This window comes from Lissotriton helveticus, chromosome 6 (genome assembly GCF_964261635.1).
Source record: "Lissotriton helveticus chromosome 6, aLisHel1.1, whole genome shotgun sequence".
Classification (NCBI taxonomy): Eukaryota; Metazoa; Chordata; class Amphibia; order Caudata; family Salamandridae; genus Lissotriton; species Lissotriton helveticus.
The window spans coordinates 773023085-773036657 of NC_136067.1; the positions used below are offsets into that span (position 1 = coordinate 773023085).

Here is a 13573-nt window from a genome sequence, read left to right on the forward strand (position 1 = left end):
GATATTCTAAGTTAAGGAATCTGCGGCTAGACTGTGTCTCTACCAGATACATCTTGACAGAAGGAAAGTAACTCGTCCTTCTGATGCTTTTTCAGTGATTAATTTGCTAAAGTACCTAATAAAATCTATTATTGTCTTCAACTTAGTTGTTTCTCTGATATGCCAGGAATTTTGACTTACAATGTAAGCAAGACTGTGTGCCTACTTCTATTGGGGAGGTGGATGGGGAAGGGGGGGCAAGGCAGGAAATTCAAGAACGAGTGAATAGTGGAAAAAATATGATTATTCTATCATGACTCCTGTTCTAACATAAAGTTAATAGGCTCCTGGTCATTTAAAAAAGGTGAAGAAAAGATTTCGTCCCTACCTGACGTTTTTCTCCTTCAACTTTTTCCTGTTCGACATGCTGTTGTAAGCGTTGAAGACACTCAGCTTTTTCTGCAGACATCCTTTCGATCATCAGTTTATCTAAAATCCGTAACTAGAAAAGAACACAAGAAATATACCATACGATAACTGGACAACAACAAAAGTATCAGTCTCAGACACTTGCATATTCTGGCTGCAAATATATATTTGAAATTTCAATAGTTCTAAATTCCATATAGATGGTTACGTGCAAAGGCAAGGAGTAAGGTTGAGACCCAAATTTAGGGGAGAGAGATGGGGTCTGATCGATAGTGACCATTGGGCATTTTCTGGAGGGACTGGGTGGTGTTAAATACATTCATATTTTTTTTATTTCTTGCATTTATTATGTGCAACAGTGCCACAGAATCCAGATTCTTGGTGTGTAGTGTGGTTCAGAGTGGGATTTCAGATGCTTTAAGGATGAAAAGCTCAGTCTCACTCCTGATATAGATGGGTGTGTGTGTGTGTGTGTGTGTGTGTGTGTATAGAGTTCCAGACATTGAAGGGTAGCTGTTCCAGGTGTTTGATGCAAATCAGGTAAATTTCTGATCTTATATGGTCATAGTTGTTGAAGGCTAGCTCTATATATCGGTCCACCCAGAGTCCAGGCAGTGATAGTGACTAGGTCCCTGAGAACCAGAGCTCTCGGGGTAGCTGTGGAGAGCAGCTAAGGCTTATTCAGGAAGCAAGTACATTCACCATTTTAGTCTATCAGTAAGCTTTTCACACAAGAAAGAACCACACCATGTCAGTATAAAAATAATTTGGGGCAGGTTTACAAGCCCCTTGCGCCGCTATTGTGTTGCTTTTTTTTAATGCAACGGCGGCGCAAACAATGCAGCCAATTTACAACGCGAGTCATCTAGGAGATGTGTCACTTTGTAAAGCCCTGCGTCACATTATACTTGCGCCTTGTATAATGTATGCAGGGTGGCCGTTCCCAAACAAAAGGCCATGTAGAACTGCCGTAGTGAAATTTACAACATTTCACTGCGTCACTCTAGGCCTGCACTGCGTCAAAATCCCTATGCCTGCTCATACCAGGCGTAAGGAATGACTCAGCGCTTTTTGTATGGGACTCACTTATCTGTTGTGGCACATTGTGGGAGTTGCATCACTTTCATGAGCAACTCCAGCAATGCGTCATCACTTTTGTGTCAACAGATGCATCAGTATTTCTGACGCATCTCTTACACCTTGCGCCATGGAGCACTGTATTGTAAATACAGCGCATCCATGGTGGCGCAAGGACATTTGGAACTGGCTCAAGGAAACTGAAGCATCTATGCAGATGCGTCAGTTCCTTGTAAATCTGCCCCTTTGTATTTATTAGTACACACTAGACACTAACTTGGTATTTCTCCAACCTGGAGATATCAATTACACACAAGAAATAATTCAGAAATAGGTAAGTGCCATAGAAAAACACATAGGTCCCAACCGGGGGGGGGCAAACCATCTACTAAAATAGTGGAATGTGAGGTAAGTACCAAAACAGGACAAGTACCCAGGGATGGAGGAACCACCCAAGGTGAGTAGCCAGGGATCCCAAGGCACCCGCGTGCAGAGTGGTTACACTGGGTGAAATATCCATAGGATAACACCGGGTAAGTCGCTGTTGGAATTTTACAGTTCTAGGACCCTTCCTAAAGGACCCCTAAGAAACCACTTGGATCAAGAAAGGTTGGAGAGCCACCCCACCCGTGCATACCCCAGGAACCAGGATACCTACATCAGGAAGCCCAGGTACATAGGCATGAAGTGTAGTTGGCACCACCTGTAGACGCCGTTGGAGATTCGTGGAAGTTCAGCAGCTACAGAGTGTGAACCAGGCCGGTGGAACCAGGACTTGGAATCCAGACGAGAAGAACCTGAAAGTAGAGGGGACAGAGTCCAAACCACCTGGAGGTGACCAGGAGGCACAGGAGCACAATACCAGCCCTGGTTGGAGGCTCTTGCTGTAGCACAGTGAGGTTGTAGCAGCAGCAGCTGTCTAGCCCAGACGATGATGCAGGAGCACAGGAGCTGTCTGCGAGCTGTCCCATGCCAGTCAACGAGTGCAGGAAGGTCAGTGGCTAGCAGGGCCATCCAAAAGCCTTGGCAAACGCAAACAGCGATTCACGGGAGAAGAAGCTGTGCTGCAGACCAGCAAGGTCTCTTAAACTAACTCAGCATGGTAACATCAGGGCCGTCCCTCAGCAAGCAGGAGAGACAGCAAGAATTGATGGAGCCCCATCGAAGACCTTCTGGCAGAAGCCACAGGGATTCGCAGGGAAGCATTAACAGCACACAGGTGATGAAGGACCATGATAAACAGGATGCAGGTAGGACGTTGTTCTTGTAGCAGTGCAGTGCTGGAGGCTGGGGCTTCTTGGAGCTTGAAGATCTCTCGGTAGGAGATCCAACAAGCCTTGTAACAGCAACAGACATGGTGTACAGGGAGGCGGCTTACATTGGCTGGAGAGCGATTACAATCGCCCAATTTGCAGGGAAGACTGGCCAGGCCTTTGGACAACCAACAGACCACCACCTGTGTTGTAAAGTCGGACGATGTCCCTGGGACAACAGGATCAGCGAATCAGTCCTTGTAGTAAAGGTGCCTGCGGATGCAGGGAAATTACTTCTTCACTCCAGGGGAGATTCCTTCTGGCTGGGATGCATGCTGAGTCCTTGGTAACTCAGATGATGCACGGCCACGGAGTTGCGGAACTAAATGGACGAAGGTGCAGCAGGAATCTTCCCGCCGAAAGCAGTCTTGTCGTTGGTCCTGGCTTGAAGAAAAGCCAAGCTCCAGTGTCCACCAACAGAAGAGTTTTTGGGCAGTCGTCAGATAATCGGATCTTGAAGTTGTTGTCTGGATGAATCTAAGGACCCACCCCTCAGGGAAGCCCTTAAGTATCCCTAAAAATGGAAGGACCTCTTTTCTGATGACCAACCTATCAGAGGGGGTCAAGGACACTACTCAGCTGTCCTAGCCAGGTAGCTGTTCCCAGGGGACAAGATTCAACATGGCAGAATCAAGTGATCACCTGGAGAAGCTCTGGGCACCTTCCTAGGGAGGAGCTAGACAGGGAGAGTGGACACTTCCCTGTCCTTTCTGTGGCTCCTGAACTGGATGATGAATGGAGTGCACTAAATGTGCCCTTCAATGCAGTCTGGTAGCACTCGGAAAAGCCCCCACTCTACCTAATTCTAAAGTAGAGGTGGTCACACCTCTCCTTCACAGGAAATCCTTTGTTCAGCTTCCCCTGTCCGAGTTAAGCTCTTCAGCAGAGGGGCAGAACACTGTCTAGGGTCGGCAGCAGTGTGGGCTGGCAGGCAGAACCTGTAAGGCTACACACATAGGTACTGGGGGTCCTCTAAGGAGCTCCCAGTGAATGGTGTCATGCAACTAACATTGGAATCGGTGTAGCTGCATGATTCCAACATGTTTGATACCAAACATGACCATGCAGCCATTATGTAGTTGGACATCTTGACTTGCCAGTATCCACTACATACCTTATAATGGCTGTCCCACACTTACAAACTCCAAAGAATGGAGTCCAAGGACTGTAGGGGTACCTCTGCTCATGCAGGGGTACCCACACACTTAGAATCATGCACCCTGCCCTTGGACTGAAGAGCCTACCTTAGGGGTGACTTATAGGTTAAAAGTGCCGTGGCTGGCACCATTTTACACAGACTGCAATAGCAGCTCTGCATGCAAAGTTTGCATGGGCTCCTGAGGGTGGCATAATGCATACTGTAGCCCATAGGAGAGCCCTGGGTACTAATGCCCTGGGTACCTCCGTACCATATACTAGAGTCAGTATGCCAATTGTGGGGTGTACAAAGTACTTAACAGAGAATTTAGAGGAGAGAGCACTGCCACTGAAGTCCTGATTAGAAAGATCCCAGTGAACTGCAGGCAAAAAAATCAAATCAATCTTTATTCGGTACATTGAAAATGTCCATAAAAGCATACTATAAAACAATACATCATACACCAAAGTACATTTATAATCAATTGTTCAAAAGATTACTTATGCCATTTAACAAATATTATCTATTCAATTTCATAGTTCAAATTTTCCAGATAGACAAGGTTTCTTCTTTGTTTGATGGCTGGCAATATGAAACCAATTATCGCATTACAAAATGATATACTCTCTAATATCCGGATCTGTTAAAAAGCAGCTTTAAAAGCATACAAACTATTAGCAATAAAAAGAGGCCGTACATTTTTTTTCTGATATCTCTATAAAAGTGACAAAAAAGTAAAAAATGTAAAGTAGCCTGAGGAGATCTTCCATCGCAAGTGCATTTTGGTAAATTAACACTCCACTTACCCATTTTGGGAAAAGCAACCTGGTAGTGGAGAGTATTCAGCCTTAATCTTGTAAAACAGAATCTGTGTTGTATATTAGTTGTAAAAATAAGATAATAATAATAATAATCCACATTTGTAAAGCGCCCAATCACCCGTAAGGGTCTTTAGGTGCTGGGGGCCGTCGGGAAGATTAAGCAAGCTATTGCCCAGAGTCACATGGGGCTGGGCTAATCTGCCGCCGGTGCCGGGGATCGAAACGTGATCCCCAGATTCCGGAGTCAGTCGCACTAGCCGCGGCACCACACCTCTTCCTAAAGGTAGATACAGATGTATACCTGAAAATAAGGATCCTTCAAGGTAGGAGGTTATACATGTTTTGGTACTCTGAGCCACATCCCTCATTGTAGTACTTTTCTCAAAAAGCCTCTTTTTCAGTTACCTTTTATTAAAATGTTTGCATATTCTCAGGAGTCTTGAAGTTTGCAGACAGATTACATTCATTTAAAAGACCACAAATATAATTTAACCATGATATTTTCTTACAATAATCCTGAGTAAAGCAATCCAATATAATATCCATCGTAAAATATGTCTCCTCCTTAATCCAGATACAGTGCCACAAAGTTAAAGCAGCTACAATAATTAGGTCAGATATATATGGTGTATCAGTCTCCCTATGCAGTATAATAGTGGCTGTAGATGTTGGTACTGCTGGCAATCTTCTTAAAAATTGATTTTCAAGGGTTTGCAACGGAGTGATAGCTGACATTCCCACAAGTCCCAGTGCTACACTTTGACCCATATACTTTTAAAAATTTACGTACAGGTTTTTTACCAATTTTTTGTGCGAATCTAAAAATAGCCTCAACAGATTTCCCAAATTTCAATTTACACAAATTAATATGAGAGTTCCAGGTACCCTTACTACTATAAAAAATCCCCAAGTACGAAAAAGTAGAAGTCCTCTCTTTACAAACACCATCAATGTAATGTGTTTTGTTCCTAAGTTTCCTTTTCCCACATGACATAACAAGAGTTTTGCTCAAATTAATTTTTAGATGCTTTTCAGTCATGAAGGAAGTAAAGTTATCCATCAACAGTTGCAGGCCGTTTGCTGTCCTAGATATTAGGACAGCATCGTCGGCATACAACAATAATGGGGTAACCTGCTTACCAACCTTAGGGGCATCAGCTCTAAGACTCTGTAGTAGCGAATCTAACCCATTTATATAAAGTGAGAATAAAAGAGGAGCTAAAGTGCAACCTTGTCTTATCCCGCGAATGATACTAAAGTGCTTGGTGCATTCTCCGTTTTCCCCATAAAACTAATCTTTGAGGATAGGTAAGCATAAATTTGTGATAGGAAACTAACAATATCCTGTGGGGCACCCACCCCTTCAAGCGTCTGCCATAACTTAGAATTATTAACCAAATCAAAAGCGCTTGATAAATCCACAAAACAAAGATGGAGGAACCAACCCTAGCAAGGGTGTATTTTCCAATCAACAGCTCAAGATTCAAACATTGCTCAATCATTCCAATACCCCTTCTGAAACCGTATTGGGCTACTGACAAGATGTTATTTTCCTGTGTCCAGCGTTCCAATCTAGCCAGCATCATTCTGCCCATTACCTTAGATGTTGAGTCCAGAAGGGATATTGGACGATAGCAGCTTGCACTGCCTCTATCACCTTTTTTTAATATGGGGACTATCACACTCTCTGCCCAGGTTGCCGGTATCACCTCATTGATTGTAGCATAACATTTTTTAAATAGAATGGGTACCTAAAAATGCATATTATGCTTGTAAAAATCTTTTGGTGCCCCATCCGGGCCTGCCGCTTTCCCGCTAGCAGTATTCGTAAGGGCTGTTCTAATCTCCTCATGATTCATACTATCTAATTTAATATTATTTAATAAGATAATATTTCTGTTTTCGACTATGTTGTTACCCTGCTGTGTCACATTAAAAATTGATTCAAAATGGGTTAGCCAATCATCGGGCGTCAGTAGGGTATCTACTATTGCTGATTGTGTGTCTTTAAATATTGGCTGGTCCAAAGTTTTCCAGAAAAGTATAGAATCCTTAGTCTTGGCAACTCTGATCAAATTTTCCCAAGCATTATCTTTAATTTCCAATTTTCTTTGATTCAATGCTTGTTTGTATAGTTTCCGTAGGGTACTAATGTCTACCTTATTCCTTGGAGAGGCTTTTAGTGCTGCTTTTAGATCCCTACTTAATATGGAGCACTATTGATTAAACCATCTTGGACTATAATCCCTGTTTTTCCTAGACGTGCATTTCAGGTCTTTGGAGATTTCAGCTGAGATGTTTAAAAAGGCCGTAACAATATCAGTACTACTAGATAAATTGTCTAAACATGTTGCTATGTGGATATTGGATTTTTACACTATCTTATCTGAAAAAATAGTGGGGTCAACTCCCGACCATTTTATGGAGATCCCATTCTCTCCATGTGCCTTTATATCTGAAGCATAAGCACTTGGTTTTGCTATTTGGAATATAGAAGATTAATAACAGGGGATGATGGTCACTTAATAAACTGGGCTGTATGTTACACTTTTAAATGAGAGGCCTACATTTTCTTAAAATTAAAAAGTGATCAATGCCTGAGGATGACCTAGCTCCCTCGAATGTGTAAATAGCACACATTCCCTCACGGGCATCTATCCCCACGATTAACATGTTATATTTATACATGACATGATTAATGATTTCCCCATAATTATTATGTGGGAAATGGGACGGACTATCACCTATATCATTCTCGTAACCGCATTGAATCCCTGGTGCAAATTTACAAAGTTCAATATTAAAATCCCCCGCCCAGATCAAGATGCAATCGGCCCCTGCACTCTTTACAAAATTAGCCAGCTCTTCCTCCATTGCTGAGATAATCTCATGTCTTAATGTGGTGAAGATATTATTGTAAAAATTGATCACAACAATATCCTGTTTTCCTTTTACTGAGAAAGATAAGAACTGGTAATGTTGTGCTTCGGTAAATGTTTTCTTTAAAATCAAAGGTGAGGATACTGCAATTAGTGCAGCCAGCCCCCGCTAGCTCTCCCAGCCTTAGATGGGTTCGCTTTAGTACAAACTGTCTTAAAACGATTAATAAAAAAGGCCTCTGTAAGCTATGTTTCATGTATTAAGACTAGGTCGCAGTTTGCGCCAATTCTAAGCCAATTTATATCACGCAATTAACTCTTAACCCCTGCAACATTCCATGTCTTAATATAAAGTGAATCCTGCAGTGTACGGCTAGTGGAGTTACTGTCAGCCACGGCTGTGGGTGAAATAGGTTCATGTCCAGAGCTTAATATGTCGGATTTTACAAAATCACTATCACTACTTAGACTAGGTACAATTGCATTGCCTTCACTAATATATGTCTGGTCCATGTAAGCTATTTCTTTCTGGTTACTAATCGATGATTTTAAATGGGCTTTATCGTCTTGATCGCCTACTTTGTGGCATTCCGTCTATCAATTGTTGTTTTTGCATTTGTCACCCCGAGTGGGACGGGTATGCACAGACGTGAGTCCCGTGCTCTCCATGCCACTGGAATCAAGCTATCCTGGCTGATGACGGCTGATAGCCAGAAACCAGTCCTAGGATGCTTGATTCCGGTCCAGGGAAGACATGGCATGGCAGTTCGGGCTGGACTGTTCCCATGAGGCACAGGGTCAAGACTGATTTGCATATGGCCATGTCTGAACGGGGTGGTGTGGTGAGAAAAATAACGCTGGATTAAACCCAGATCTGTGACTGGGGGTGAATGTTTTGCCATTGTGCAACATTCCGTCCATCAATTGTTGTTTTTGCATACTCTATTTGGTCCCAGGCAGTCCACCTCACTACAGCTCCTTAATGGTACAAACCTGTTTAACATGGGTGGTATATATTCATTTAAATTTCTGGTACTAGCTTGGGCTATAAAAAAAACGATGAGGCTCAACCATTATAGGTCTATAAAAATATCCCAGTGGTAAAGCGGTGATGGTTTCTTTATTATGGTTAATTTGCCAATCCTGCTTAGCTGCAACCTTTTCCAATAGGGAGCCCAACACACAGGGCTGGTGGAAATGTACAACTACGCAGAACCCCTGGCATGTCTTAACTGCTTTTCCCACCCAATGTACTCTCCGTACCATGATTATTTCCTGTTATAAGCACCCAGTGCTACAGGACGTGTTTACAGAAAACCAACAGATCACCTTATTTTTCAAGGACTCCCATGTTTCTATACAGTTTCCAGACAGTTTAGGAACGTTTATTAAAACAATCACATATGGTGTAGCTTGTGGGGGCAAACTATGGGAAATATCCTGCCGTCTCACGTAATCAGCATACGCTCCAATTTTCCTATTGCCATTCTCTTCAGTTACCACAGGATTTGATAAAGGTGCATGGTGATTTTCCTTTCCGGGCATGACTGTAGGTTGTAAAGGGCTATCCTTTTCTGGTCTACTCATTTTACTTGGTCCCGCGTGAGTATTATTTGTGTTATTTGATATAGCATTCTGTGACATATTGGATACATTAGATGGCCTTAGGACAGTAATCAGTTCCAACAGTTTTGAGATATCTTTTTGCACCATTTTAATTTCATTGATGACCTGCGTTTCGATGGTATCAATTTTCCCGTGCAGTTTTTTAAATAGGGTATCTATTGTGTGTTTATCATATGTCTGAATCGAGCGTATCCGAAACAATTGTAACTTCAAGAGGAGTTGTAGAAACACAAGGACCCAACTTAGTCCCAGAGTTAGTGTTTTTTGAGCTGTTATGTATTGAAGCACCATCTCTATGTTCCAAGGAAACTGTAGAGGTACTACAAGAAGTATTACTACAATCGCGCTCTTCCACCACGGATCTAGCCTCCCTTTGAACAGTATCTAAAGATGTCTTCGCAGCTGCCAATTGTTTCCCCACTTGCACAATCTCATTATGTATGACTCCCATAGCACTTTTTAGGTTTTGCCTGGCGTCCACTGCGCAGCAGTGTCGCGCAGGCGAAATCTTTTGTTTTTCAGTACGGGGCTTTATTCCGCCTCTCTCTTCTATTGGCTAGCTCCATAAATGGAAGCTAGCTATTGGAAGAGAGATCTGTCAGTAATTCTCCGAGCAGATTCGTGGGCGTTCCGGTGATTTTTTCTCTCTCCGCCCCTTTTATGCGGCGGTGGGTGGTAGTTTTTTTTTACGCCATGTTTTTGTTATTTCCATCGTGTCTTTGTTATTTCCATCGTGTCTTTTGCAGGAGTGGGCTGCGCTTTGTTTCCTGTCGTCTCCGTGTTCCGTTGTCTGTGGCTCTTTCCGTCTTCTGTTTTTGTTGTTTTTGTTATTTTGTAGGTCTACTCCGTGTCCTGTCGCATGTCCGCCTTTATCATTATTTCACTTTTCCTTTCCGAACTATGCAAGTAAGTGCGTAGGTTCATAGGAGCCTGCAGCTCTCAGACCACGGGTACTTTGTATGGGGTCAATGAGGGCTGCCCCTGTCTCCCCCAACCGGAGGGGAGCCGGCGAGGGGCAGATAGTGTCTAAGATCAGCGTGGCGCAGGCAGGAGCGCTGTGACCCACAGTGCGCTGCTCTGAGGAGGGGCTGGAGCAGAGGGGCGTGGGGAGGAGGGGGCTCCGATCCCACACCCGGAGCCGGCAGCGCCGCGCAGAAGTTCTGTCCGAGCCGCAGACTTTACTGCGTTTTGCGGGTGGATTATTGACTGGGCTGTGCGTTCGCTGTTGGATCGGGTCGTCTTCTCTGGATGTGATCTCCTCAAACGGATCTGTTCTTGGTTGCCTGGATTTATTTCTTCTTTGTTTTAAAAAAAAAAATTCTGTCCTGGGGATCTCACGTTTTCCAACCCCCTGGTCCTCTGGCGATTTCCCCCCTCCCCTCCCTGTCCCGACTACCTCGGCTCTGACGTGACTTCTTTTCCCAGGATACAATCCGCATCGTGCGCTCCACACCCTTCCCAGGAGTCCCGTTTCCTTCGTAGCTTAAGAGTCCCCCGCCCCTGTCATATGACCCCAATACTAGCCTTCCCCTGCTCTCCCAGTCCCAGGGATACATCACTCAGGGGTACTCCCTGCCAGTCCCTATTTCTCTGACACTTTTTTTTATCTGACCTTTCCGACCCTAGAGTGCCCCCCTGTTTCCTCCCATACCCGGGGTCAAGATCTTGCCCACTCTTTCCCGTCTCAAGTGTACTTTCACCTGCACCCCTGCTCTAGGTGTCACCATCTCACTTAAACCCTGTTCCAACTTTACCCCTGCACCTGCTCGCTCGCCCCTCCATTCCATAATTACCCCTCCCTCAATTGAAGATGGTTCTCCGGCATCCGTGCCCGCCGCACGGCCAGCTGACGGGTGCTATGGTTGGAGTTCCAAGAAGGGTGTCCCCCCCCCCCCGGACCTCGACACCCGCTGGCGCTGCTTTTAAGGTCTGGGACACCTCTCCTTCTGATGCTTATGTTGCCCGGTGTGGGCGGGGCCAAGTCTCCCAGCTGCCATGAGGTCAGGACATCCTTCCAAATCCGCCAGATCGGGCCACTCAAGCTGGTTCCAGAGGTGCCGGCTGCAGGTGAGTCACAGTAGGTCGCTTACTGATTGCCTCTTCTCTAGTGCCTGCCTTGTCAATAGTAAACAATGTGCCCTGCCCCCCTTGCCTGGTGCTGGAAGTTTCATGGTGTTTTCAGTTTTACCTGATGTAAATGTTCCTGGTACGTTTGCCGAGAGAGGGGCTCTTGTTTTACACAGTTGGGCAGGCCATGCTATTTACATGTGCATTGTGTTTCTGGGCAGCCATATTGACAGACCATGCCACTTGCGTACCCCATGTGTTTTTGGCCTCAATACTCACAAACTGTACTGTGCTGCTTACATGTGTAATTGGCCGCCTTATTGACAGGCAGGGATACACGCGCTATAAGTCTTTGAGCCACCACCACATATACACGATGCTACATACAGGTGCCATGTGCCGGATGTGGTTGTGCGCCACGGTCTGTCTAGCGTATGTGCTCACAGGTACAAAATACACGGAGAACAGTTTTCCGGCTGCAGCGCTGGGTGTTTTTCCCGCCCTCCTCGTATATAGTATTTCGGATGGAGCCTGACAGGCCCCCGATCCTGTCCCGTCAGCTCTCCTGCATCCCTGCATCCTGCAGTCAGCAGCCCCCCTATCACAGCTGGGCGGGGGCCGGCGGCTGATAGTAGTAACTAATTCTTAGGTTGTGGTCGCCGACCGCGCCTTGAAGACTTCCAGCAGCGCTGCTCCCAGCGCAGGGGCCAGGCGTGCGGGGTGATGGTGCATTGCACCCACGTGGGGCGGGGGAAGGGAGAGGGCAGGCGAGGAGACTGTACCGCATATGTGTGTGTGCCAGACACAGCCCCAGCCCTCCCTCGGGTGTGAGGGACCAATAGATCAATCTTTGAATAGACAATTCAGTGAATGAATGAAGGAATGAACCCCGTCGATCCAAGGGAAGCACCTCTAGGGCCGTCCGTGCATGCCACGGCACCCCACCACTCCGCTCCATTGTTTGCGCCCCCAGTGCTCTTGGGTTTTCTCTGATTCACATAGCGCCTCATGCACCAGTCTAGCGCCTCCTGCCCACGGTGTGAGGAGCGCACTTTCAGAGTCATGCCTCCTTTTACCACAGAGGCCCCTGTACCAGCCTAGACCCCCAAAGGAATGTTGTGGCAGTGTGCGGTGTTCACCTGCCTCGCAGCATGACAGTGTGACACTGTGACACATTTTAAAATGAACCCCTCAAGGGTGGCACCGCCCGGCGGCCCTGCTTCTGCCAGAGGTGTGTGTTTTGTCAGCCTCTTTCTTATGTATGTGTGTACCTCACACTCATCTATTAAACGATATCATTATTAAATGACGTTCCTGCCTTTGATGAGCATGATTGGGATTGTTCTGAACGCAGAGCCACGAAGAACCCTTCTTTCAACCTTTCCTGAAGTGACACCGAGCGGGCCCAGGCCTCACTGGAAGCAGTGCCCTCACCCTTTCATCATTCCTTCTCTCCATGTACCCAGCCGTCCGTTCACCCTCCCATCAATCGATCCATTCTATCAGTCCATGCTTTCACTGATTGATCATTTCACCCTTCGACCCCTCCTTTCACCCTTCCATCTCGCCTTTCACCCTTCCATCCCTCCTTTCTCCCTTCCAGGGCAGAGGGCCGCTCAATCGTTCCGCCACAGCATCCTAGGGCATTATTCTTTTAGAGATCGTGAGAGGCTCTTGGGCAGTTTCTGATTCAGAGTTCCCCGAGCGGGACTCCAACGTTCCAGGCATTCCTTAAAGTTGCGAGCCGCGTTGCTCTCTGCCCTCGCAGGTGCCCTCAGCTCTGAATCCTCTGCCATCTGATCTCACCCCGGGCCCTCACTCACTTCTTACCCCTGTACTCTCAGCTCTTACCTGTGCCCGCAGCTCTTACCTGTGCCCGCAGCTCTTACCTGTGCCCGCAGCTCTTACCCCTGTGCCCTCAGCTCTTACCCCTGTGCCCTCAGCTCTTACCTGTGCCCTCAGCTCTTACCCGTGCCCTCAGCTCTTACCTGTGCCCTCAGCTCTTACTCCTGTGCCCTCAGCTCTTACTCCTGTGCCCTCAGCTCTTACTCCGGTGCCCTCAGCTCTTACCTGTGCCCTCAGCTCTTACCCCTCTGCCCTTACACTGCCCTGTGCCCTCAGCTCTTCCTAGGCCCTCGCTTCTGACTCCTGTGCCCTCAGCTCTTACCTGTGCCCTCAGCTCTTACCCCAGTGCCCTCAGCTCTCATCCCTCTGCCCTCAGCTCTTACCCCTGTGCCCTCTGCC

The 13573-nt window shown here is 46.2% G+C and overlaps 1 protein-coding gene across 4 annotated transcripts in view; it reads right to left on the minus strand.

Moving 5' to 3' along the window:
* Nucleotides 1-13573, minus strand: part of ANKRD6 (ankyrin repeat domain 6) — a 694439-nt gene that overhangs the window by 47477 nt on the left and 633389 nt on the right. For all 4 annotated transcript variants that reach the window (XM_078648269.1, XM_078648270.1, XM_078648271.1 and 1 more), the window contains one exon: nt 368-481. In XM_078648269.1, coding sequence (XP_078504395.1) covers nt 368-481 — 114 coding nt within the window. The remainder of the gene's footprint in view (nt 1-367; nt 482-13573) is intronic.